The 27,375-nt window shown below is 38.8% G+C and overlaps 1 protein-coding gene across 2 annotated transcripts in view; it reads right to left on the reverse strand.

Annotated features, from left to right (window-relative positions):
• CELF2 (CUGBP Elav-like family member 2) overlaps nucleotides 1–21,543 on the reverse strand; it is a 496,281-nt gene extending 474,738 nt beyond the window's left edge. Inside the window, exon 1 of one of the 2 annotated variants that reach the window (XM_054593851.1) lies at nucleotides 21,516–21,543. Coding sequence is in view for 1 of the 2 variants with exons in the window: in XM_054593805.1 (XP_054449780.1) it covers nucleotides 19,672–19,724 (53 nt within the window). In the remaining variant the exon portion in view is untranslated. Of the gene's footprint in view, nucleotides 1–19,671; nucleotides 19,842–21,515 lie in introns of those variants that run through there. The other variant, XM_054593805.1, reaches the window with a different exon arrangement.
• Nucleotides 21,544–27,375: the final 5,832 nt, after the last annotated feature.

Here is a 27,375-nt window from a genome sequence, read left to right on the forward strand (position 1 = left end):
TTGTGCATAATTATTATCCCAAAGTCATGCAGAGCGAAGGAAGTGAGAATATCTGAGATGTGAAGTCTGGTTTGACAAGAATTTCAAACATCCTCAAGTTTAGTTTACTTGTATGCTTTTGTCTTCAGTGTTTTGGCAGAGTTTCTTCAGGTTCCAGATATGCATTTGAAATTTTGGGGTTCTGCTGATAAAATTGAGAGGTGAGAAACATTGTGAAATGAAACAAAAAGAAAATTCTGGGAAACTCTGTCTTTGCTGGCCAAATAAATAACAACCATATACTATTAATAACATTCCTTAGTGTAGTAACACAGCTCATTATTTAGATGATAAAACAAAGGGTTTTCATAAAGTTCTTCCATAGATTTTAATGTGCTAGACTTTCTACTTTTAAACTTTAATACTTAAGATTATTTGTATAATAAGAACAAATTCTAAATGGTACTTGAATGGAAAATGAAATTGAATCTCTCAGTTGCGATGAGTTTTCAATACTGTTAGCCATAAAACACTGTGTGCATGAGTGTAATTATATGTAAATATCTGTAAAATATATAAACATATATATATATTGCTTAATGTAGTTCTTGCTTGTTTGTCAAAAGATCTGAAGTAAGCCTACATGCTAATGGTATGAGTTTGGGCAAGTTTTGTGCCTTGTTTTTCTCATAGAACCTTCTGTTTTCATTGATTTTTTTGAGAGAAAGAGAGGAAGTGGGGGAGGGAGAGAGAGAAACATTGATTTATTATTTCACTTATTTATGTACTCATTGGTTGATTCTTGTACATACCCTGACCAGAGGTTGAATCTACAACCTTGGTGTATGTGGACGACTTTCTAACCAACTAAGCTACCCACCCAGGGCCTTGTTTTTCTCATCCATAAAATGGGGATGATGATGGTACCTGCTTCACAGGTTGTGGCAAAGATTAAATGAGATAAACGATTTAAAGTGTTTAGAACAGGCCTTATTATACAATTATTATTTAGATGGCAGGTGATGCTATAATACAGGATTGATTATTAATACTTATTATTTCTACAACATTTAGCTTAATGTTTTTAAATGAATAAAATTGTTTTGATTGTTTTTACGTACATTCAGCACAACTCAGCCACTTCATTTCTTTGTCTGTAGGAAAACACACACACCAACACTGGGTTTTTCAAACCAAAAACCTATATACACACACTCATACACCCATACAGCTCAGTTAACAAAGTCTCCTTATTTATCTTGCCTATAGTTTAAAAAGCATTTTGTGAAGAGGAAGAGGGAAATCTTAAATCTTAAAGGTCATAGCATGAGATAAATTGTGACTCCTCATTTCTATGGCCCACATGGGGTTTTAGCCCTATAACCAATGCCCGCCCCCCCCCCCCCCCCCCCCGCCAGTGCTGTGATTCTTGCTCCTCCCTCCTCGTCCCGTAAGACTGTGCTGGAGAGGGCTATTAGTGCAGGATTAGTGCGACTGAACTGCGTTCAGACAGTACTCAGATATTGACTTTTTATGTAATGCTTAATTTTGACATAATATTCAGTTTCAACTATAGGCTAATTATACAATAGATTTATTTGTAACTAGAGCTCTAGAGGGTACAGGATATATAATATATATATTTTTTCTTTGTTTCTGTGTACCAAAAATGCTTTAAAAGTGCTTTCTGGTTATGATTTCTTTCCTCAAGGAAACAAGAATAGAATTACATATGCCACTTTTAAGGCCTTTTTGCTCCAACTCAAGAAAATATCTTATTTTCAAGAGCCCAGATACATCTAAGCTCTTATCAGGTAAGTAAATAACTTCTAAAAATTCCATTTTGGATTTATCTTTATCAATTCCTCACAAGTGAAAATCCTAGAAATGTACAGAATTTTTTTTTTTCTAAGTAGATTCTTCTGAATGCATCAATCCTGGCCAAACTATTAGGGCCCGCCAGCTGTTTTCCAGTCAAGATAAAAAATTAAAATCTGTAATAAGTAAATAATCTAATTTTCTTTACTCCAAATAACTAGGCTTCAATGCAAAAATATATGTTATTTATTTCTATCCCTATTTCTGTCTCTTGCATGTATATATATATACATATGTGTGTGTGTGTGTGTATGTATATATGGAATAGGAAAAGAACATAAATTGGGGAAAAATAGTGAAGCAGTAAATCAGGTCTACACACAAGTACAGATAGTTAATTGCTTAAAAAAGACATCTTTTCCCCTGAGGTTCTTCAAATTGAAGTTTGAACTTTTTTCTCACTGAACACATATAATTAATCTATGGAATTTAATCCAGTGGGGTTTTGAGGGCATTTTATTTTGAGTAAAAATAACGTCATGCCTAAACTGGTAAAGTAGCTTTAATTGCTGATTTAAAAATGCATGACTGCATGTGTATTACTGTTATTTCTTATCAACATTGTTTCTATAACTCCCCCACTTTAGGGAGGAAGACCTCTTGAACTTGCAGCAAAATGTGCCTCTGAGGGAGTAGGTAAGAGGCCAAAAGCTGTTATCTATATTTGTGCGAAGAAAATGAAGGCAGAAGCAGAAGACAGGATTTGATTTGGTGAAGGTCAGAGGGCAGTAGAGTTCATTCACATCGCTGCACTCGTCCTGGATGCCAAAGGCCCATTTAGGCTTTGCACATGCAAAGGTGGGTTAAGTCCAGCTGCCTCTAGAGGAGAGTTTGTTGCATTCCAGCTGGGGAGGAAACAAAGGCTCTGGAATAAGTAGCTACAATACAATGGGATTCTTGCTGGGCAGATAGATAAACAGTGTGTTTCAAGAAAGCACAGGAAGCCCCAGAAACTTTGAGTAGTAGAGAAACAAGATGACGCTTGTCTTTAAGAGACTAACTGTAAAAGCATGGAAAGCTTGGGAGTCTGGCGTAAATGCCAGTAAACCCTGCCATAATCTATCAGCATTTGAGAGGAACGCTAAAGACCTCCACTATGGCGGGAGGACGAAGGAAGATGAGAAGGACCTTAACTCCAGAGGTGCTCCCAAGAAAAAAGTGAATTAATGACAATTAAATATATGGGGTGAGGGACAAGAGTTAAGCCATTGGTGACTGGCATTTTTCAAGCCTCTGTCTTAGGTCCTCTTCTCTCTCCATGCCAATGCCACAAGCATGCATTTAATCACCACATATGCATTCTATTACCTCCTCTACACAAATGAATTATATATAAATAGATTTCTCTAGTGATCTCCTTAGAATTCTAGATCCATCTACTCAACTCTTAGCTTGAAATGTCTTCTTAGGTATATTAGATACACCTCAGATGCAGATGTCCAAAATCAACCCCAAAGCTGGTTCCCTGCAGGATTTAATCTCAGCAAATGACATCTCCACCATGCCAGAAACCCGTATCTTGTCCTTGTACTTTCTTTTTCCTCACCCCCATATTTAATATTACTCTAAATCCTTAGATTTTATTTCATAAATATCATTTGAATCTGCCTATTTATCTCCAGTCTCCCTGCTATTGTCCCACCCCAAATTATTGTATTCCCTGGCCTGGATGACTGCAATTGCCTCTAAAATGCCCCTCCCATGCCCGTACTCACTCTCCCTACTACTGTGGAAAGGAACTTTTGGAAATGTAATTTTCTCCATGGCACTCTTGCTGTAGAACAATGTGAGTGCTTTCCATTGCTTAGGCTTGAAAGAACAAAATCCTCAGTGTGGCCTAGAATATGTCTAAACATTCTTTCCTGCCCTCTTTGCTAAAGTCCTGCATTATGTTCTGATCTCAGCTTGCCACAGGAGCTCCTTTCCTGATATCCCTAACTAGATCAGAGACCCATATAGAATTTTCATAGCACTACGTACTCTCTATTTACCCCTTAGCACAGGTGTAATTTTGTATTTATTCTTGTATTATCTCATGTTTTTCTCTCTAACTACATGGTAAATGCCATGATGCAGGGGCCAGACCTCTTTATGATTATCATGGAATTCTCTAGCATACCGCTTGGTACACATAAGGTGCTCAGTAAATCTTTGAATAAAAACACTAAATGAATAAGTCCATGATTTCCAATGAGGATGAACAGGGAGATGGATAAAGTCGTTGATCACGTTGAGGAGAGAGTTGAACAATGTGGAGAGCTGGACAGATGAATTCGATCTGGCACATGTTTAGACTTTATTTTTGGATCTCCATAGGATACCAGGTAGGTGGTAGAATATACAAAATACTTTCCAGAGAGAAGTTGAAACTGGGAGTCACGGTGCATATGTACTTAAACTTTGCAGTGCTAAGGGAGCAGGTACAGAGAACTGTGAGCTCAAATGCTTCTGGGGACCACCCAAAAAAGGTACCTATGAAATGATGAAGTAGGAGACAAGCAGCAATGCGTGTAAATGGGAGGACGTGTGCTCTGTTGTATGGCACGCAAAATCAGATTGAAACATAACGTCCTAGCAGCAAAACAAAACACTTCTGCAGATTCCATTCAGTCCTTTGGGAGGGTGTGTGACATCACAGAGAAGGAAAGAAAAGAAGGTCAAAGGTAACGCCTATGTATGCAGAAGAGCAGCCAGCAGAGAAGAAGAAATAATGATCACAGAGGAGAGACCAGGGGAGGACAGTCTCTTGGAAGCCAAGACAGGGAACTTCTTAAGGAGAAAGGGATGAACCAACATGTTAATCCTTCTGAGAGTTGAAGTGCAATGAGAACTAAAATTAGGTCACTGGATTTGACCATTAGGATTTAGCAAAAAGCAGGTTCATGCTAAACTCATGCTAAAATCCGTGTTTTCCAGCTCTTGAGCCAGGTTGATTTGGGCACTTTTTCTACAAATCTGATTACCACAGAGTACTGCTTCTGATCTTAGTTTACTCAGGTCCCCTTTTGGTAACCTTATGTAGTTCACATTCTTCTTCAATGTCATTTTTTAAATCAAAATAAAATTAAAAATACAACTAAAAGGAAATTGAGGCCATTGTAATTTTGAATATGCTTCAAATTATCAATTTGAATATCCAACAACCTGAAGTAGTATATAAAATAGGTATTATCTCCATTTTATAGTTAAGAATACAAAAGCTTAGGGAGCTCACGGCCTTATCAGGGATCACACAACCAGTTAAATGGCCCAGTCACAATTAGCCTGAATCTTGGCTCCTTCCATATGGCCGATCTGGGACCCTCCTTGTTAGTCTAGTTTGTGATATGTTATTAACAGTATCAACCAGGCATGCCTCTACCAAAAGAAACACCGACCCACCTCCCACTCCATCCCTCCACCTCACACACACAGTAAGCCAAGCTGACCATGGTTCCAAAGTTCAACTTTCTACATGGAAAACAGCATGCTGCTTGTTGGAGCACTGAAGGTTGGGACCTTCTTCAGACCCCAGGAAATAGGTTGACTGCCTTTTTTATTTTTTTAATCTGCCCCTGTAAGTAAATAGTTTCTATGATCATGTCTTCTATGGAAGCTGAACCTCATCTCTAGTGAAAAAACCCTTCTGGATGTACGATTAGAATGGTTGGGAAGCTGGGTCTGCTTCAGTCCTCAGCTCTGGGAACCTGGTACTATAATCGGTGTGCCTATGCCTGCAACATGGTGGTCTCACTCTGGAAGATCAGTTGTGAGGGTCACTGAACATGCCCCTATAGGTCTCAAGACTGCTTATTAATACAAAGCTAATGGCAAATGATCACCTCTTAAAATTTTGCTTGGTAGCCTCACAATGCAGTTTCCAAATAGGTGCTGCCTAAACAATTTTAATCACCACAAAATAAACCCCAGGAAGATCAGAAGTGTTTGATTTTATGTATAAGTGATTCAGTACCACTAGCTGGTTTGTGTGTATGTATGCATGTGTGTGTATGTGGTAGGGCGGGGGGAACTATGTGCCATGGGTTTTACAAAGAACACCTGTGAATTACCAGCAGCCCTTGCAGGTTGGCTACCTCAGATCATTACTGGTACCTGCCTAAGGTCCCAGAGCTATTGAGTGGTGGACTGGATCTGAATTTAGGTCTGTCTTGCTCTGAAGCCCACTCTCCCACCCCACGGTAGGCCTCAGGGACAAATCAGAACGAGAAATGTTGAGGAAAGGAGTAGGTTCACTAACATTAGTTTACTGCATAGTAGTGTTAATGCCCAAAATTCAGGACAAAGATGGCCTAAAATAAACAGATGTGTATTTTCTCTGATTCATGTGAAGCATCAATTTTCTTCGTGCACTCTCTCCTCCTCCACTGCCTGCCATGTTTGTTGTGTGTGATCCAGAAACTTCCAGAACCAGTTTCCAAGTCACCTGTCTGAATTGCTGACACCACTAACTCTGACCTACAGACTTTCCATTTCTTTTTCCAACTCCCATTTTTTTTTTCTTAAGGAAGGGTCAGAAGAGTGCATATTAACATATTTTATCTTTCCCATTCTAGAGGTTTTCATTTTGAAAATTCGAGTACAGCTTCTGGTTACATATTGTCTTTTTAAAAGACTATCTGCTAAACTTTAATTCATTACTTAAATCTGGAATATACCAAACACAATTGTTATATGGAATCACCTGGGGAGAGTTTAATGGAAAAGCAAGGCAGCAAATTAGTACCATATGATTAGCTTGAGTAATACTAAGTTGGTTTATCCAGAGCCCCTCAGAAGAATGGACTGTATTTTTAAGATATGACTTGTTTTCAAATTCTGCACAGAGACTTGTCATTACTTAACTGGACATTTAATTTTCCACTTGTTCATTTCCCCCCTTACAGACAGCTCTTTGGCTGTTCAGTATGTGCATAATGCAGAGAAAAATAATTATAGGAAAAGGGACACAGGGAATGTCATAATTAAACCATGCATTTGCAAAATACACTCAATATACTCGAAACATGTTGATTGCTATAATCATGTAGATTAGGTTTTCAGCAAATATCTTTTTAAACAGAGGTTTCTCTAAAGTCAGAAGCAGAGAGGCAGCTCTCAGAATCACCTTATAACACAAAATTAACTAAATTTGCCTTTGATTAGTTTTTTTAATGACATAAAAAGAGAAGTCCAATGCATTTAAATCAATAGATTTGTGAAACATTAGGGCATCTCTGTGACCATCTATAACAGGTTTATTTGTTCCTTAGCCGAATCGCTCATTAACAAAAACCTCTGAGTGTACCAATAGAAATGACAGAAACTTATTGCCTCAAGATGTGGTTTAAACTTTCATTTTATGGTTTGGAGATTAAAGTTCCGAGCAAATACAGTTGCAGGGGTCAATGAAAGTAAAAGATCTATGTGGGAGACTGTTGTTACCGCAAGTTAAAAAACATTCACTGTTTTTATAAAGAAAAAACATTGTCTGCCAAAAAATATAAGAAATGATGATCAAAAGGGATTTAAAACCAATTACCGGGGCGAAAAACCCAAGCTATGAAATAGAGTCCAGGACTTCAAATCCTCTTACTCTCTCTTTTTCTACTTTATGCTGTTGGAAGTTTATATGCAAAATATTTCTTTCTGATCCCCATCTAACTAGTGGGCTGGTTGAGAGTGCCGGAGAGACCGCTGACTTACTGAATGGTGACCTGCAGAGAATAAGCAAAAGACAAGGAAATCAATTTTAGAGCAGCAAACAAACAAAAAATTAACTAGAGAATTAAAGCTTAATATAGCTTTCTCCTCTAGAGAGCTCTGCCTGATTGCAGACAGAGCTTAAAACCAGGTTTCAAAAGCACAATACACTAGTTTCGTTAACAGAGCTCTGCCCAAGATATGCTCAATAAACGGAAAAACGCTTTGCTGCCTGCCTTCTGTAATGAGGGAAGACAGTGAGGCAAATACTCATCCAGGGACTAGGGACACAGGTTTTACTCTCCAACCTAGTTATTGGATTTTAATAAAACAAAATCTATGTCCTCAGGAGCTATTTTCCTCAAGTACACTTAGCCCGCTTTCAAAGATGACAATAAAGACCCTTCCTTTCCTACAGTAATGAAATTGAGAAAATTCTGATCTATGCAGTGCTGCTCCTTCCGGCCACTCCCCGTCCTTCATCACCAATGCCAGGTGCCTAGAGTGAAATCTGCCTTCTGCTCCTTGAAGGGAGAGGGGACAGCAAGGAAAGAGGACAGAGGCAGCAGTGACGAGGGGATCTGATTGGAATCTGGGTGAGGGCAGGTACTCAAGGAGGTTTTTTGCCATTCAGGAAAAAGTTACAATGAAATTAAAGTCTTTCAGAAAGAAATCCTGCCTCAAACCACTTTCTTCTCCAGATTTTCTTGAAGCCCTGTTCTTGCTACTTCTAGTTCTTTGACAAAGGAAACTGACCTTTTTGATCCAGTAATCTAAGGGCAATTGATTGTAAAGTGGTAATTATTCAGATCGAGAGTACAGAGAGCTTTCATACTCAGGAAGGACTCAGCTCACACTTGAGTGTTCCTGACTCAGGTCTTCAAGGCAGAACCTGGTTGTGGGGCGGGGGCAGTGATGCAGAAAGCCTCTCCCAGCTTCCTCTCAAAACCTGAATTCTGCTGCTCTCCCACCCTCCTATTTTCTGCTGCATAGCTGCAAGTAAGCCTTAAAATGTAAATTCCCGGATGTGAAATTACGTTGGTTTAAAATTTCTAGAAAGCTATAACTGATTAATCTCTCTGAAGAGCCTTATAATGTATGAGGAAGCTGGAAAAACCATGATACTTTATTTGGCCTGGGGCCGGTTCATAATCCTAAATCTCTTCAAAAATAGTATTTTTGTTCTGTAGAGGTATCTGTTATAAGTAGAAAATGGGGGCTTTTATGAGAGGCTAAATCTCTTCGCTTGTTCTGATCATGCATGTTTTCAATCTAACATTCAATCTGGGAATGAGCTTTGTTTTTGATTAATAATAAAATGCCTGACCACATCCTAAAGAAGAGGTTGATTTTGTGGTAATGAGACAGCAATTGTGGATACAGACCAAAGGCACTGAAAGTCAACTTTTATTTCCTCAAGAAGTCATTTTCTTGCTCTCCTGGGTAATGGGCAGTAAATTACGCCGGCTGCCTTCCTTCCACAACTCCTGTAATCCTTGTGGGGCACGTTTTTCAAGGATCTGGTTTTCTTCCCTCCCCTAGTCTCATTTCATAATCTGCCCCCTTCCCCAATGGGATGAGTTTCTGCTATGACTTGATGAGATTCCAGCTTATTGTCAAGGTCAGGTGGGTTAGAAGTGTTGAGTCTTCCTTAAAAGGTAGTGTGCTCTGCGCTTGCCTCCATGTAGCCAAATGTAAGGTGATCCTGGGCCAGTCAGAGAAAGTCTAACTATCACCCCTCCTTCACTCTTTGTATACTCTCATCTTCCCAGGGGATCAACCTCAGTACAGCCTAGGCCAGCTCAGTGCATAACATGAGGGGAACATTTTCTCTCGTTGCTTTTTCTGGTTCGATTTCCCTATTGTTGTCCTGGCTGTTTGGCTCTGAAAGGCCTAAATCTCAGTGGAGCATATATGGTCCATTGGCTAACCTTGGAGTCAGCAGAGTATGGCCTGTGGGCCAAATCCAGCCCTCTGCCTGTTTTTGTAAATAGAGTTTTATTGGAATCCCACCATGCCCATTCATTTATATGTTGTCTCTGGCTGCTTTTGTGCTACAATGGCAGAGTTTAGTAGTTGTGACGAAGACCATATGGTTTGTCAGCAAAGTCAAAAGTATTTACTAAGTGGTCCTTTATAGAAAAAAATTTGCCAACCCTTGGTATAGACAATTGTAAAGTGTACCTGAAACATCCCCTATGTGGTTACCTGCATCTGGAACTTTTCTAACCAATTGACTGTGGTTTCAATGTAAAACAGAGCACAAGTTATTTGGAACACTCTAGATTAGATTAGGAAAAAAATGGGTGTCCTAACAGTCCAGTCCATCTCATTAAATTTATATATATTGGGCTTTTGAACCAATGCACATTTAATTCTACAGTATTACTGTGCTTCCATCTGTCATAGTTTCTTTCAGGCCACAAGGGTCTAGGTTTGGCAGAAGTGGCAGTGGAGAAGGCCAGCTAAGTATTATAGAATGTTCCAGCCCTTCCAGGGATTCCCAAACAAATGGTTTTTAGAATCCTCAGTTAAGAATCTGCTGGGTCCCATCTTGGTCCTTCCACCCTTACTCCTTCTGGAAACTTGTTAGTGAGGGGTCTACATCAGGACCCAAATATTCTTAGGTTCCCTGAGCATAATGACATTTAATAGTATCCAATCTTAGTTTCTATCTGCGTGTAAAAGAATTGTATTTTTTATGTCTTTCGAATGTGCACATTTCATAAACACCCTATCATCCTGGGCCGTCTAATGGGGATATGGTTTCTGCTTTCCTGGAAGTTATTTTGTAACCCCAAAAAAGAGATAAGTAAATCAAAAACACATTCCATTTTGTACAGCAAAGGAAACTATCAACAAGTTGAAAAGGCAACTGACCAAATGGGAGTTAAGTATCTGTAAATCATATATCTGATAATACATGATATTTAAAATATATAAAGAACTCATATAACTCAACAGCAAAACAAAAAAGAAAACACCCACATAACCCAATTTTAAAATAGGTAGATAACCTGAATAGACAATTCTTCAAAGAAGACATACCTATGACCAGCAGGTACATGAAAAGATGCCCAACAGTATGGAGGTCCTTCAAAAAATTAAAAATAGTCTTAACATACATACAAACCAGAAATTATGTTCTGGGCACTTATCAAAAAAATGACAACACTAACTCAAAAAGATATATGCACCCCAATGTTCATTGCAGCATTATTTACAATAGCCAAGGCATGGAAGCAACCCAAGTGCCCACTGACAGAGAAATGGATAGAGAAGATGTGGTACAGATACACGGTGAAATATTATTCAACCATAAAAAGAAAGAACTCTTGCCATTTGCAACAACACGGACAGACTTTGAAGGCATTATGCCGACTGAAGTAAGTCAGAGAAAGACAAATACTGTATGATCTCATTTATATGTGGCATCTAAAACAAAACAATAGCAATACACAAATTGAACTCATAGGCTCATGGATATAGAGAACAGACTGGTGGTTGCCAGAGGTCAGAGTGTATGCTAAATGGGTGAAGGGGTCGAAAGGTACAAACTTTCAGCTATGAAGTAAGTCCTAGGGATGGATACAACATGGTGGCTATAGTTAATGATACTATACTGTATATTTGAAAACTGAAAAGAGATTATCCAAGAAAAACAAATTTTTAAGTATGTATGGTGATGGATGTTGACTTAATGTGATGATCATTTCTCAATATATACAAATATCAAGTCATTGTGTTGTATAACTGAAACTAAGATAATGTTATATGTCAATCATTATCCAAAAAAATCCACACTCCAAATAGTTATTTAAACCACATCTCTGTAGAGTGATAACTAAATGTTGAGGGAATTGCAAAGAGGCAAGTGGCTGATTTGAATAGGGTTATCAGGCAAAGTTACACTTAGGAGCTCAGGTTAGAACAAACCCTTTAAGCACATGTGTTTTCCTGGAGAAGAGGAGCATTCCAGCTTTTGGGCACTCACTAATGGTTGTTATGGTCAATAATGAAGATAATGATGGTGGGAAGCCTTGTGCCAAGGCTCAGAAGAAGCATTAAGTTCCATTTGTAATTGCCAAATTTAAATGAGGACAACATTTTTCCAGTTTTCAAAATCCTTCACTTATCCCAACCAGGAATCATAATAAACTATATAAAAGTGCCATTTCCACAGGCCTCTAACTGTTTTTTTTTCTGGCTTAGGCATTTGTGTCTCTATAAGAATGAAAAACTTGTGCAATGAAAAAGAAAATGGAGTTCCCAAGCTGTGGTTAAGGGTAACACCTGCAATCTGGTTAGATTGCAATATTCAGCCCTGCAGGAATAGTCACATGACTGCTAATGTCAGTATGTGTCAGCAGAATGCATCCCTGCAACAGCTGATTTATAACATAGCCTGAGTTCAGGGACAGCACATCTGAAAACAGGTTTGTAGTTCAGTCTATCAACTCTACCGAAGGATTGGGAATAAAAGATCTGTGAAGGAAAATGAGAATCAATATAAAGAGAATTGCTTTGCTTCCAGAAAAACTCTGTGGTGTGGGCAAAGGATGCATGGTATGGCATAGAGGTGGGACTTGAGGTTTGTGGGAGAGCACGTCTTTGTTCTGTCTCACACAGATCATATAATTCTATGAATGAGAATCCTTAGATACATCATCTGGTTCAATCTCATATCTTACAGTGAGGATGCGATGTCCATTCAAATTCTGGCCGGGCAAACTTTAGTGTCTGGGGATACGATGGGTGCAGTTTCTGGCACAGGATGTAAGTGGACACAACGACGAATCAGATATGGAGCTTATCTATCTTCACAGAGTTTAAAGCCTACTAATGGAACAAAGGTATATATAAGGATGATAAAGGAGAAAACATGCACTTGCGTTTTGGAGGTCTCGGGTTTAGATTCAGTGCTATGAGCATTTAGGGGAAGGACACTTTCCTCCCCTTGGGAGGTGGGATGGAAGCAAGGAGGGTTTTGTGAAGAGTTCTCAGGTGAAATCAGGAAGTAGCAAACCAGGGTCCGGACGGGACACTGCTGCAGACACAGTGGGAAAAAAGTCCAAGTCCTCAGGAAAAATATGGAGTGTGGGGAACGGAGATATTTTTAAGATAGAATCGAATAAAGGAGGTTGGGTGGTTGATCTCTTGAGGTACCTTGTTCTGTTGCATTAAAATGCAGAGAGAAGCTAAACACAGGGGCTGTGCATAAGAACAGACAGGATACCTGCCCTCTCCTACAGCACAGCCTATAGCATTTGATTCTAGTATTCTGGGACTTTGAGCCCGAACATGTATTTGGGGAGTGGAGGGAGACAAGTGGCACTTTCTGCTCTCTATTCCCAAATGTTGGAATAAAAGTAGCAGGTGGTTTCCTATTTTGGGAAAATAGCTCCACTGTGGTCTCTGACCTTTTGTAGATTTCATGAAGAATTTCTTCTTGCGTTTCTCTGAAATTTCGAACTCTCTGGATTTGTTGTTTTTGTCCCTGATATGTTGCTGGTTCAACCCACTAGGGAAACAGGACCATTCAGGAGGGAGAAAAGTAATTGTCAATGAATATTTTTGTACTGATTATTTGTGTTAATGGAATGGAAACAACTCATGAGGGTATTTTTGTTTTTTTGAATGCTGGAATGAGATGAAAATGCAATTGCATTTTTATGTGATCTTATAATAACCTTTGTCATTATCAGTTATATCATGTGCTACATTAGTCATGCTTTGTGAAAAGTAGATTATTCTCCAATATAATAAATTATTTAAGAGGCCCAGATTTTGTGTTCACTTTCATAAACATATACAGTAATTCATTCTACTTAGAGAATTATTACATGATCTTCTCTCTATTCCCATAGCCTACTTCCCCCTGTTCTTGCAAAGGTTTTTTTAAAGTACCCCATAGTAAGTGGGTCATGATTCTTCAAACTTCCCTGTGGGAAAAGGAAGAATAATGTGGTGCAAATTTTTCCCATCTGAGGCACAGTTAAGGCAACATGCTTCGTCAAGTTACCAATGTACCAAGGAAAGGTGCTATGTCAGAACAGTATATGGCATCGTTTTCTAAGTGCTCTGGCTCAGTTAGTAAAAACCAAGTCCTCATTGTGACAAATGGGAGCACCTACTTCATAGTGTTGTTGCAAAGATTATATGAGATATTAAATACAAAGCATTTATTATTTATTATTAGCATAATACCTGGCATATAGAAAGCATTCATAATTCTTATCTCATCCTCTAAGACTAACCCTAAACTTCAGATGGCAGCCTACCCTCAGGGGACACCAGCAGAGCTTCCAGGTAACCTGTCCTTCCTCCAAGTATCTCCAAGATGTCATGTAATGTGAGCCGAAGAGTATCTACACATGGCATTCATTCAAAAATACACCGCAAGCTTTCCTCTGTGAGTTTGGATTTCGTCTTAGGAGATTTATCAGGCATTTGAAAGGAGAACATCTCCTAAATAAGCTAGAGAAAGCAATGAAAAAGAAGGAATGGAGGCCAAACATGTCAGGGTCTGGTCTATTTTTTCCATCAACATGTGCTATTCTCATTACTGGGAGTTTCTCACACACTCAGAAAGGGAACAGGTCAAAGTGTATTTTGTTATATAGCATTAAGGCTCATCCAAACATTTCAGGGATGGAGTAAGCCATGAATTTTCCCCAGATTATAATCATCTTTGTGAGATAAAGTGCTCATGATCTAAAACATCTTTGACCTTTGAAATATTACCAAGATCTTTAAAAAACTTTTTTCCCAATAATAAGGCAACTTTATGAAATACTCTTTGTCAGAGGAGATTGAAAACATCTTCCCAGCTATACACCCAAAACACTTCTATTTTCTTGTGGGTCAAATCATTAGATAATAGGTTGAAATGTAGGCAATGTCCCAGAGGCCAAATCCAGTCCACTGCCTGTTTCTGTAAATAAAGTTTTATTGGATTGCACCTAAGCTTAGTTATTTACATATTGTGGCTATTTTACTTTACATTGCAGAACTGAATTGTTGCAACAGAGAGATTCTGTGACCACCAAAAACTAAAGTATTTACCCTTTTGTCCTTATAAAAGTTTGTCCATTTCCAACCTAGATCATCCTCTTGTGTAGAAGGAGTAAATTCTGCTTGAATAATAGGTGTCTATCAGATGCCCAGGGAATGTAAAAATTTTCCATGTTATAAAATTCAGACACTTTGCCGATTGAAACAGAAATGAGGATATGGAGATAGAATTAGTAAACTGGGAGTTAGGAGTGGGTTAGTTATTCATTCATTCATTCCACATAATATACCACCACTACTGTGGTAAATATTGGCATTAGAGTGTGAACAAAAGTCTCTGGCCTTAGGGAGTATAAGGTCAATGAGGAACAAACAGTGACCACTTCATTCATTCACTCATTCATTATCTGTTATGTGTTGGGATATATTTTAGGAATTAGTATATACCAGTTAACGATACAAACCATATACTCTAATGAGAAACAGAGATAATAAATAAATACATGTAAAAATAGCAGGTATTGGTAAAGTGCTATGATGAGAATATTAATTGAACCGTGTGAAATTGAAATTTTTTTAAAGGATTTTATTTATTTTTAGACAGAGGGGAAGCAAGGGTGAAAGAGAGGGAGAGAAACATCAACGTGTGGTTGCCTCTCACATGCCCCATACCAGCAACCTGGCCTGCAACCCAGGCATGTGCCCTGACTGGGAATTGAACCAGTGACCCTTTGGTTCGCAGGCCAGCACTCAATCCACTGAGCCACACCAGCCAGGGCAAAAGTGAAATATTTTTAATAGGTCAAAAATGGTTGAATATTGGCAATTTTAAATGGTTCAACCTATCAGGGAGATATGCTAGAGAGTGACTTTTGAGTGACTTTAAATCATGGAGTCTGGGACGACTTCACTGAGAAGATGACATTTGAGCTAAGACTTATATGATAAGCAGCTTCCAGACCTACAAATAGCAAAGATTTCCAGGTAGGAAGAGGAGTGGTTTGTGCAAACATCCTAAGGAAGCTTGGCTTACTTGAGGCAAAGAGAAGACCAGAATGGCTAGAGCAACATGGTCTGTGGGGAGAGAGGGACAAGTACAGCTAGAGAGGTAGTCAGGACCAGGTAAGATGAGGTCTCATAGGTTAGAATAAGGACACTGACTTTAATTTGAACGGTAATGGGAGGCTTTTCAATAGAAAAGTCACATGATATGATTAATGGCTTTTGAAGTGTTTTCATTCCCCTCGTGTGGAAAATATGAGACTGTGAGAGCAAGAACTGAAGCAGGGGGATGTGTTAGGAAGTTGTGCAGATTTCTGAGCAAAACAAGATAAATGCAAGGAAAGGTGAAAAAAAGTGAAGAATCCGTAGATGTTAAGGAGCTGAAATCAACAGGAGATGGTGACCATGTGAATGAAATTAGAAGGAAAATGAGGGATTAGGTAGGATGCCTAGCTTTCCAATTGAGTACCTGGCTCGCTGGCTGTGTGACTCATAAGCTTGTCAATAGCAGAAAGGAACCGGGTCTTGTGGGGATGATAGAAATGGTTTACAACCTGTTTAGCTTGAGTCATTGTTAAGACATATCATTGGGTGTGCAGAGAAGCCTGGGAACTCTGAGGAGAGATCTGGGCTGAGCTGTCTTAAATCATGAAAGGAGAGATGGGAAGAGAAGTGAAGGTGAATACAACCCCTCAGCAGACAAGGTGGAGTTCAAGAGAAGGGTGTAGTGGCAACTTGTCCCATTATGCATTCTGTGACCTCAGGTAGTCACTTCATCTTGTGTGCTCAGTTCCTTCATCTCTAAATGGTATGGTTAAACTAGATTTGGGGTTTTCTAGGCTCTTCCATGGAGGTGATGCAGGGGCTTGGGGAGGGAAATAGCAAAGGCCAGGTATTCAGAGGTCTGTCTCCTGTTAACCCTCCTTCACTGTCAACTCCCCGCCTCCCCCAAGTAACACCTATGAACATTAAATCTTGTATTAAACATATTGCCAGGTTTTTAAAAAATTCTTCTTACTTGAGGTTTACTAAATTGTCGTGTTATTTTTCTTCTGTACACTAATAATATTTTTCTTGATTAAGCTGACTTTGAATGTTGTCTTTCAGTGAAACTTTTGTGTCTGTCCTTTCCCAATAGTCAAGAGTATCACTGTTGAAAATTGTTGGTGTCCTGGGGTGGAAGTTAGATTTCTTTTATGCCCCTTAACATAGACATTAAATTACCAGTAAAATAGCCAATGGCACCCTTCACTGCTTTGATTTTCCACTTGACAAAATACACCTAGGACGATGTCAAGTATATAGTTGAGAAGGTTTATGACCTGAACTTGTACCCCTGAAGCAGATCATATCTTAAAACACTAAATTATGGTGTCAGCAGATTTAAAAATTGTTCCATGCGATCACTTTTCATGAGCAACAGGTTTGGCAGAACTCCAGGCTGCATACCTGGAGCAAACATCTGAAAACATTCCCGGTTACACAAGTTTGAAAGTCTTTCCACCGTTATAAATTAAGCATTCTGCTCATTTGTTAAGTAGACGAGGGCAGTTACAGTGTTGCTGTTCCTTACCGAATGGGGGCTCTCACCTTTGGATCTGTAAAGCATTTTATGGATGAAACTCATGTCACATACAACTCTGTATGGCATTAGCATATACATCTTCATTCTCCTGCTAGTTGTCCCACTTATAAGTTCATGCTATGTCTTTACTTCTCCCACATACGATAGACAGAGACTCACTGTTGGCGACTCAATGGTTCAATGAATCAGAATTAGCCAAGAAAAGGCTCATTGTAAACAATTAAGGACTATAAAATTCAATTCATAAACACTCTCCCCTTTATAATTCCTTACCTCAGGAAAGGATTACACATAGTTAAAAAGCTGATGCAATTATGCTTGCCAAGAAGAGGTGAGGACAGAATGAACTTGGCATACCCAAAGTGGTTGATGTAAAATGTATCTCTTTGCCAGGTCTTGACACTCCACGTTTGGGAAACTTTACTTACTCTAGCAATAAAGTAAACTTCACTTACATTAGGGACACATTTAGGGAAAGGCAACATTATCACTGATTTTTAAGTGGATTAAGACCTGGGGTCATTGAAAACGACCTTTGGAGGGCAACATCTTCAAAATTTGTAATCTTCGCCCATATTCTTAGAGCTATGGCCCACGTTATCCATTTGTGTAATAATATTAATAAGTTAATCACCAAAAACAAATTTTTAAAAGCAGTCTTAAGAAATACTTCAATTTTAAGCCCTGCCTGGTGTGGCTCAGTGGATTGGGTCCTGGACTGTGAACCAAAGAGTCTCCAATTCAATTCCAAGTCAGGGCACATGCCTGGGTTTCAGGCCCGGCCCCTGGTAGCGGGGGTTGCGTGAGGCAACCACACATTGATGTTTTCCTCTCCCTCTCTTTCTCCCTCCCTTCCCCTCTCTCTAAAAATAAATAAATAAAATCTTAAAAAATAACAGAAATATTTCAATTTTAGAAACAGACTACTAATCCAGTTAAAGAAGTAAAGAATGAAATTCATTCTAAGAGCAACATCGTAAGAACATTTATGGAAGTACTTCACCATTTCTCAATTACAAATCAAATTTAACCCACAAACTTTCTTTTTTTTTGAGAGAAAAAAAGTCACTGACAGACCCATAAAACTCTTTGTGCCTTTTTATCTAGCTATCCTTGGAATTATTTAACAAAAGCAAAAATCTATATGCACAAAGATGTTCCTTGTGTTGTTGTTAATACAAGTCAAGGCCTGGAAATAATCTAAGTTTTCAACAAATGATAATTTAGTAAACAATGTACACCAATATGATGGTGCTGTATTTACCCATTAAAATCATGGTTATGAATGGTAGGTAACAACATGAAAATACATTTGATATTTACCTGAAAAAACAAGCAGATTATAAAATGGCACATACAATATGATGTATAACACATATACACGGAAAGTCCTAGAAAGCAGGATGCAAAGATTTATAAAAAGAAAATCTTTGAGATGGATATTGGCTATTTTTTCTTCCATTTGCTCTTTTCTATAATATTGTGCCTTTGCAAAATAAGAAAAGTAGATAAGCACAAAGCAGAACTCATGAGAGGGAAATAAGTACTAGCTAATTAATACAATATAAATGTCAGGAAAAAGGAGGTCCAGTAACACACACACTTCTATTCTACATTTACTTCCACTGGAATCATGTTTTGGGGTAGATATTTAGGACAGTTTGATATCTTACAGAATGTCTTTTAAAAAATCCCTCAATTTCACTTTTTTGTATTTTAAAGCTTGCCAAAAGTGCTTTTTTTGCTGGGAAATTCCATTTGGTGTTACATTAAACCTACCAATTCTTTGTGAACTCTCCCAAGAGTCAGCTGAGACTCAGGTGGAGGAAACATGAAATTTGCCACTTTGAGCTTCTTGGTTCTAATTTTCCTGAGCCGCTGAGAGATGCAAAGGTCAGAGTTCAGCTTTTTAGGAGCATTCAGAGAAAGACCTCATTTGATCAATTCTACTCATTCCGTTTTAAGGTCAACTGAGTTTTTCTAGCTTTCCAAATTTGACCTGGGGAGAAAGTGAGGTGGGAGGAGGAACATATTTCCACAGATTGTTAAAAGAGGGGCGGGGATAATGTTTTCTGGAAAGAGTTCCCCTTTTTTAATATGAAGTCCCCAAAAGTTTGCTACATCCCCTCTCATCTCTTCCGGGCCTATGAACTACAATAATAAATGTGAGAACGGGTGAGAGAGAGAGAGAGAGAGAGAGAGAGAGAGAGAGAGAGAGAGAGAGAGAGAGAACACACACGGGTTCCTGTGAGGGAGCTGGTGTCAGCAATCCTTTCAGTGTAGCTGTGCACACTCATTAAAATGCACCGCATTCCCCTCTTGGAGTGAAACAAGACTTCTCACGCCTCGATTCGCACAAGTGTTGGAGTCGTTTCCCTATCGAAACGGAGTGTTCCTCCACGCAGATCTAGTTGTCGCTGAAAGCCACCACAGGCAATGCACTTCGCATCCAGCGCTCCTTAATTGGGGTGGGGGTGGGGAGGAACTTGGCCATGAACTGAAACAGTGATGGGAGAGAAAGAAAGCAGGCCTACCTTAAAACTTTCCAGTCTTTGAGTGGATCCAAGTCAGAGATTAAGGAATCCATTGTCTAAGAGGCAGCTGAAGGCGAATCCAGTCCGAGAGGAGGGGTAAGGGGGTGGGTGCAGGGGAAGGAACCGGCCAGCCGGCTTCTTGGCTCAGGCCAGCGCGATGGGGCGCCCAGCACAGCTCTTCTTACTTCCAGGATTGATAAGCACTTGTCCTGGCTTTTCTCCACCCCCCAAATCAATCTGGCGCTATATTCCTTCCCAGCCCCGGCTCATTTCTCCACACCACCTTTTAAAGCCCTTGTAATCTGCTCCAACTGATCAAATTTGACCTTTTTGTAGCCCACTTTATTCCAAGCACAGCTCTCCGTTAAATCTCTCTTTATTAACACCGTCCTCCTTGGCTTTCTTTTGGAACAAACACAGATCAAGCCTGAAGCCTCCAGACTTTACCCGCAATCATTTACAGATTATGGCAAGCTGCAGCCCCGTCCTCCTCTGGGGCATTCCCGCTGCCTCGGAGATTTTGCTTTCATATTCCTGTCGGAAGACTGGTTAGGTTTCTTTCTTTCCTCTTTCTGTGGTTCGGGTTCGGGGACACCAGCCTTGGGCTTAGAGCTTCCCTCAGAGGCTGTAACTACAGGACTGTGAGGATTTGTTTTATAAAAATAATTTGGAACGGGGCTGCTAACAAGCTAGGATTTACTGTGTGTTTTCTGGCCGAGATTTTCCCACACTGCTTTCCCCCTCTTTTCTTTCTCGTGTTTTTAAAAAAACATGAAGGGGGGTGGGAGAATCTTTCTGAACATCAAGAAAAAAGGGTGTGGGCTTTTCTCCGTCAACTTGTATATCTTTTGTCCTTTTTTGTTTTTTAAACAACATCCTTTCAATAATCATCTGAAACCATGCATAACAGATATTTTTTAAATATCAAGAGCAGGATTGTTTTGTCTTTGGTGTCCACAGTTCTCCCGCCTGTGCTGATGTAGCTCCTTTGTGAGTGGGTAGATTTCTTATTTTCCTAAGCACTGCCACTCAGACTTTCCCAGGTCCTGCCTAAGACACTGCCGCTGAAGCTCTTTGTCCCGTCCTCAAGGGCCCTGCAATTGGAAGAGCCTGGAATCATCTAGTCCAGGGGCGTCTGTGATCTTTCTGGTCATCACGGTTTCCAGTGCATCTGCGTGCCACAGGAGCTTTACTTGGTAGCCTCTCTCTTTGTATCAAATTACTCTTTTTTCCTCACATTTATTTTTAAACAAATTCTAAAGATCATTACCTTAAATGGAAAATCAGCTCCATTGGCTGAACAAAATGATTATTGTACATAGGCACACGGACCAGCTAAAGGCACCGATCTATGTCTTTTTTCTCTTGGTTAGAAAGAGTTTAGGCAGCGTCAGGGGTATTAGGGACACTCTCGCACCAATCAGAGACTTTCTCTACAAGAGTAAAGATTTAAAGAGAATGGGCTTCACCATTCTGTAATGACCTTACTACCTAAAATTGTCCGCTGGGAGGAGGAGTTCCAAGTTTTTGCCTTTAGGCAGAACGCACCAAGAAAGAGAAAGGGGTTCCTTCCATTGGGGAAGATGTGGTGACAGCTTTGGTTGGGGAAAATGCTGCTTTTATGTCAGGAAGTTCTTCTAGTCAATTCCAAATGCCCCTCACAGAATTTTAAATCCACTCTCTATCACCCTTTTCGCTAAGAACCCCAGGCTTAAAATAGTCAGCAAATCCTTAGTTCAGATGTGCTTCTCTTGTATAGCCATATATACTTTCCTTAATGGCTGTAAATGACTCTCTTCAGAAATGCAACTATCATTATGCTAAAATTAAAGAGAATTTCATACCTTTTACAAAAACCATTGCCTCTCTGGGGCTTCCTGCTTCTTCCCTGGCTGTCTTTGCTGTCCCACTGTGGATCTTGGGCCACAGTGTAATAATGTGTAAACATTTACATAACACTTCTAATCCCCAAGTACTTCACCAAATGTGGGTGATAATAACAGCGTTTGTGTAGTGTACCTCCAAAGAGTTCCGAATGCTTAGATAATGAGTAAAATGTTTCTCCCTTTAGAAAGTTAGCAAGAGAAAAACAAAAGATTATAATGAAATAGTTTCTGTGATGTCATCATCATCCTCATATCATTAACCACCACACCCCTGCATTCAAATGTGGGAAAGGAAGGGAATGTCTTTAACCCTTGGAGTTCAGGGGGAGGGACTTGGCTTTCAGTCACAGGACAAAAGGACAAAAGCATCATAAATTATGAAGTACTGTTTTGAAGCAGCAGTCCTTCCAAAAACTTTTTAAGGCAGTAGAAACTTTCCCTTGAATAAAATTTTGTGCCAAGCCCAAGAACAGAAACGAATAATAGCAAAAGTTTATCTCCAGGTACTAAGCACTGTTCTAATTCATTTGGGTGTGTGAGCTGGTTCGGTCCTCATAACTAAGTTGTTGATGAGCTGAGTTACCAGCGGCACCCTCATTTTGTGAACGCAGGCGAGGACCTTTGGGCCTGTAGAAGAAATCAACTGGTCTGAGCTCACAGGGCTAGTCATCCCCAGGGGCTCCTGTAGGACCTAGAAGGTGCGTCTATGGGATACACCCGAGCAACCATGGCAGGGCACTGCTTCCTTCCAGCGGAGGGAAACATTTGAGCAGAGTGAGTGCCTGTGTTTGGGAGTGGGACCGAGACTGGGATCAGGCTAAGTGTGACTAAGAGAGATGGCATGGGGTGCGTGCTTCCACTTCTCAGGTGCCCTAGAGAAACCCTTGTGTTTAGGAGGACACACTTGGAAATCCACTCCCTGAAAGTATCTGGTGATGAGGAAGTTAAATGATCATTTAAAGGTTGTACTGAGTCCAAAATGGACTGAATATTTTGCTCTCCTCTTTCTTAATTTTGAGGATCAAGTGTTTTCTTAATGTGCTATAGATTAATTCCATGCTTTGTATATTGTAGATTTCCTTTTCTTTGCTTCCCTAAGCATTCATTGATTCTGAATAGCTTCACATCAAATGGATCCATTTCCTACTAAGAAAAAGACAATCAGGATGATTCACTCACTTTCAATTCTGAGGGTGCTCACTAAAAACAAATAAAAAAGAAAACAAATAAGCAAGCAAAAATACTTCCCTGTCCAAAACTGGGCCAATTATTCATCTGTAATTCAGGGAAAACAATAATAAACTTTCTATATATATAAAACTCAAAGGTTAAGTTTAACCTTGAGAAACTTGGGCTTAAAAAATATAATTTCCCTCTATGTCATGGTGTGAATTACAAGATTTCATTTCATTTGTATTCTTTTTCTCATACTTTGAAAATTTAACCCTTAAAGAATCACATAACAGCCATGGCCAGGTAGCTCACTTGGTTAGAGAATTATCCCAACTTGGGATGGTGAACATGCAATAAAATATACAGATCATGTATTGTTGTTATAGAATTGTACACCTGAAACCTATATAATTTTATTGATCAATGTAATCCCAATGAATTCAATAAAAAATAAAAACAAACTAAAAATATTCTTACTTCACAAAAAATAAAAATAAAATAATAGCCCTGGCTGGGTAGCTAAGTTGGTTACAATGTCATCCTGATATGCCAAGGTTGCAGGTTCAATCCCTGGTTGGCGTAAATACAAGAAGCAACCAATGAACACATAAATAAGTGGAATAAATCATTGTTTCCCTCCTCCCTCCCTCCCCGCCCCCCAACTCTGATGATTGTCCTACTATTTCCAGCAAGAAGACTCATAACTATCCTTTTCGCATAATGAAATTTCTGTGATATCCTTCCCTCTCCTCAAGTACAAAAACCAAAACCAAAGTCCAAATCCAAACCAAAAGCAACCACATTATTTATACCTCTTTCGTCCAAACACACAAGACCTCAAACCCCAAGCCACAAGCCCTATGAGGCTGTGCATTCCACATGTATTGGGATTAAGGTCACCAGGAAGAAAACTGAAATCTCAGTGAGGAGACACCAGCAGGAGCCAAGGCATGTGCATTTCATAGCACACCCAGATGCTCACAGAACACTCAGGGAAATGCTAAGACAGAGTCAGCAAGCAGAAAACCTGCCCTGGTCATATAGCATGTCAGGTGGGTTTTCATATGGTTGTGGGCAACGTTATTGAAGCCAGAGGTGTAGATCTGTGGGAGCTCATCTTATAGGAGATAGAGGAGCAGGAAGCCCCTGAAGGTGTGAATTAACAGAAGGAAGAAAGAAGAAAAACAAACATTTTCTATCAGCTGGGAGTTGGACCAACTATTAAATTGGAGCTTCAAAAAAACAGGTATGTTTTGTCTGGAAATTTCTCTCTCACAAAATGTCTAACTTTCTGATCATCAGGAATATTTTAAAAAGTGGCTTTCCTAGGGAAAAAATACAACTTTTTTTCTTTATGTCCTCTTTACATTTTCTTTCTCTTTGTCTCCAATTCCTGTTTCCTAGGAATCTGATATGCTAAGTACTTTGTTTTCTTGATTCAAACTTATTTGGATTCAACTCTATTACTTCCTGATAAAAATTCCCCCTCCTGCTTGTTCCAGATTTTTCTTTTTCTTACTTGCCGGCTCTTACCTTTGACTCAAATGGGCAAGGTCTTTCTCTCTTCCTTTAAGAAACTGAAATGACTAATTGGAAATATATTCTATTCTGTTAAAGAAGCATTCCTGGTCTTGTTGATATGCCAGAGTTTTTAAGTTGGCAGATGGAGTAAGCGCAGAAACTCCAACACTTGTTCTTGACCCTGGAAATAGGATCCAGCTTTGCATGCTTTTCATAGCAAACTGCAGTGTGGCAGGGATGATAGACAAGGGGTGCCAGATAAAATACAACACACCCTGTTAAAGTGGGATTTCAGAAAAACACGGAGTAAATTTTTAGTGTAAGTATACCCCATAATACTGCATAGGACATATTTTCACTAAAAATTAATAACTTGCTTATGATTTGAACTTCAACTTTAACTCCATGTCCTGTGTTTTTATTTGCCAAACCTGGCAACCCTATGCTAGACTGACTTTCATTAAAAATAGCAACATCACTATGATTATTATTTTTCTGTTATGGAGTTCTGTAAAGGCACCTTGATGTCATTGACTAGGCATCAAAATACATTCATTTAATGGTTCTTAAAGCTTTTTCTTTTTAAAATTATATTAGCTGTTATAAACCAAACAAAAAGAAAGCACCACTTCAGGTTGTTTTTTCAACAAAGCAATGATATGATTAAAGAATGCCTGTATCTTCCAGTATTGGAATTAGGAAATGACACGCAGCCTACTTGTCTTTAGACTGACTAGTTGATTGCATTCTAAGTGTTGGTCAGTTTAATATGTTCAGAAAGCACTGAAGCTGTCATTTTATAAAATTTGAAAGCATCTCTATATTATGTTTATTTTATGCAGTGACTTGACAGTTAACTCAGCCGCTGTGTTTTCCTGTTTTTGCACCAAACATCAGCTCCTACAGTAAGAAATCTGTACCTGAAGAGTTAACCATTCTTCAGTTACATAGAATGTATATTGTATATATTCTCACTTTAAGTATGTCTATAGAGACAAACTTCTAAAGATGGTGTTTCTCCCCGCGCCCCCCCCCCTTTTAAAATAAATGCATTCATTTATAACTTTAATGGGATTTTAAGTGCTTTCATGTTTGGCTCACAACACCTGATACAATGAAAACCTTATGAACAAAGATCTGTGTTTTGGTGCTTTGTCAATGAGTTGAGAATAGCTATTATGGGCCACTAAAAATTTTGCTATTATGGGACTTTAAAAAAAATCTACAGAGGTCTCTAAAGAGACAGCTACAAAACCTGCTAAGCATGGGAAAAGACCAAATGTGTTATTCAGAGTCTACATATGTATGGAATATTTTTTACCAAGCGAAGGCCCTCCTAACAATTGGGAAGGAATTTGTCTTTCATTGGAGTCTTAGTCAGCTGAACAGGAGGGCAAAATGGATTGAAGCTGGGGGTGGGGGAGTATTGGGTCTTTGCCAGGCATATTTTAAAAGTGAGAAAGGAAGAGAGGGGAGGAGATTCACACCCAGCCTGCTGCTTTTCATGCCATTCAAAGGAATCACAGGCCAAATTTGGTACATATAGGGGAAAAAGAAAAGAGGTTTAACTCCTGTACTGCCAAGGAAGATGAGATTTTTCAAAGCTGTGTAATATCCTTTTTTAAATATCAAGGCTGTTTATGTTAGCACACAGAGCTTACACCAAAAGGGACAAAGGAATGTCCAGAAGGAAGATACAGTGTTCAGACAGTCCCCATGTCCCAGGCCAGGGAGTAAAACCTACAACATTGATTTTATAATCTTTTTTTGTTTTATTTTTCTTTAAGTGGCAGTTTAAGATTACTCGGGTGTTTGTGGGCCTAAAGACAGGACTCCTCACAGGGTTTTAAGAAGGAAATCTGAGTTTTAGAGCAAAGTCAAACATTATTGCTGTTTCCAGTCAATGCAACAATGTCAACATCTGCTCATGGGGAAGGCCTTCCTAATCACAAAGACTGCCTTGAATCACTAAGAGAAAAAGATAAACAAGCCTTCTGTTATTACCCTCAAAGAATAAACCAGCAGACCTAAGTGGAATTAAAGTGTCCAACAAATTCACTTAAAGACACAGATTTAAATAGTTAATTACCTATTAATTTAATTCAAAGTGGTAACCACAACAAACAAAAGTATTGATTATTGATCAACTATATAAAGTGTTTACTTGGCTATCAAATGCTCCATTAGCATGCCAACACATTTTCCAATTTGTTTAATAGGTAAGGCAGCATTTTTCACCACGGTGAAGAACCACGTCTCTTTTTCTTTCTTTCTTTTAAATTTCCAATACCTTGCTGACCGATACTTTTGTAAAATATAACAAAATTGAATTACTGGAAGAAAAACAAAGAAAAGTCATATGTATAAACCCCAATTTTTAAAAATGTTGGATTAATAGACATAAAATTACTCTATAAAATTGCTACATGTATCTAAACTTATTCCTAATTGTTACACACTTGTTTCTAATTTGTTATAAACAAACAACCCACAGAATAGCACTGGTCTGCTTTACACACTCTAGGGAGTACTGATGAAAAGTATCCAACAACAATAAGGAAACAATTTATTGAGATTTTTAAAGAATAGTTTTATGATCTGTATTAAACTAAACCCTATATGAGCTAAGGTGAATAGGACCTATATACATATATACTGTTGATTTTTACTATTCTAGTAAAAATTTTTTTTAAATCAATCACCTTGAAAGCCACCTGATGCCCAGTAGTCCTAAGATCACCACTTAATGAGAAATTTTTAAATCATTTATTATTAATTTGGGGCTTGAGTTCATTGAAAATACTTCCTTGTTAACTGGTAAAGTTGGTAATTAGTAATTATGACACAGCTCCAACTGGTTTCTCTAATTTCTTTATTATTTATTCCTATTCTACATTAGAAAGAGGAAGACAAAGCTGCAGTTTGACATGATTTAAGATAACTCAATACATAAAAATCCAAATGTATTTTCCCCAAAAATCATTTAGATTACAAAATATTTTGGAATCTCCTAATTTGTCTAATTTCCTCTAATGTACGTAATCATTTTTTTTTTTTGATCACTAAACAACTGACACATAGTTTTAAGTAGAAGGGCCTTGATGTGAAAATAAGAGAACATTTT

Source organism: Pteronotus mesoamericanus, unplaced genomic scaffold, assembly GCF_021234165.1.
Source record: "Pteronotus mesoamericanus isolate MK-2021 breed Mesoamerican mustached bat unplaced genomic scaffold, CSHL_Meso_final contig_130, whole genome shotgun sequence".
Taxonomy (NCBI): domain Eukaryota; kingdom Metazoa; phylum Chordata; class Mammalia; order Chiroptera; family Mormoopidae; genus Pteronotus; species Pteronotus mesoamericanus.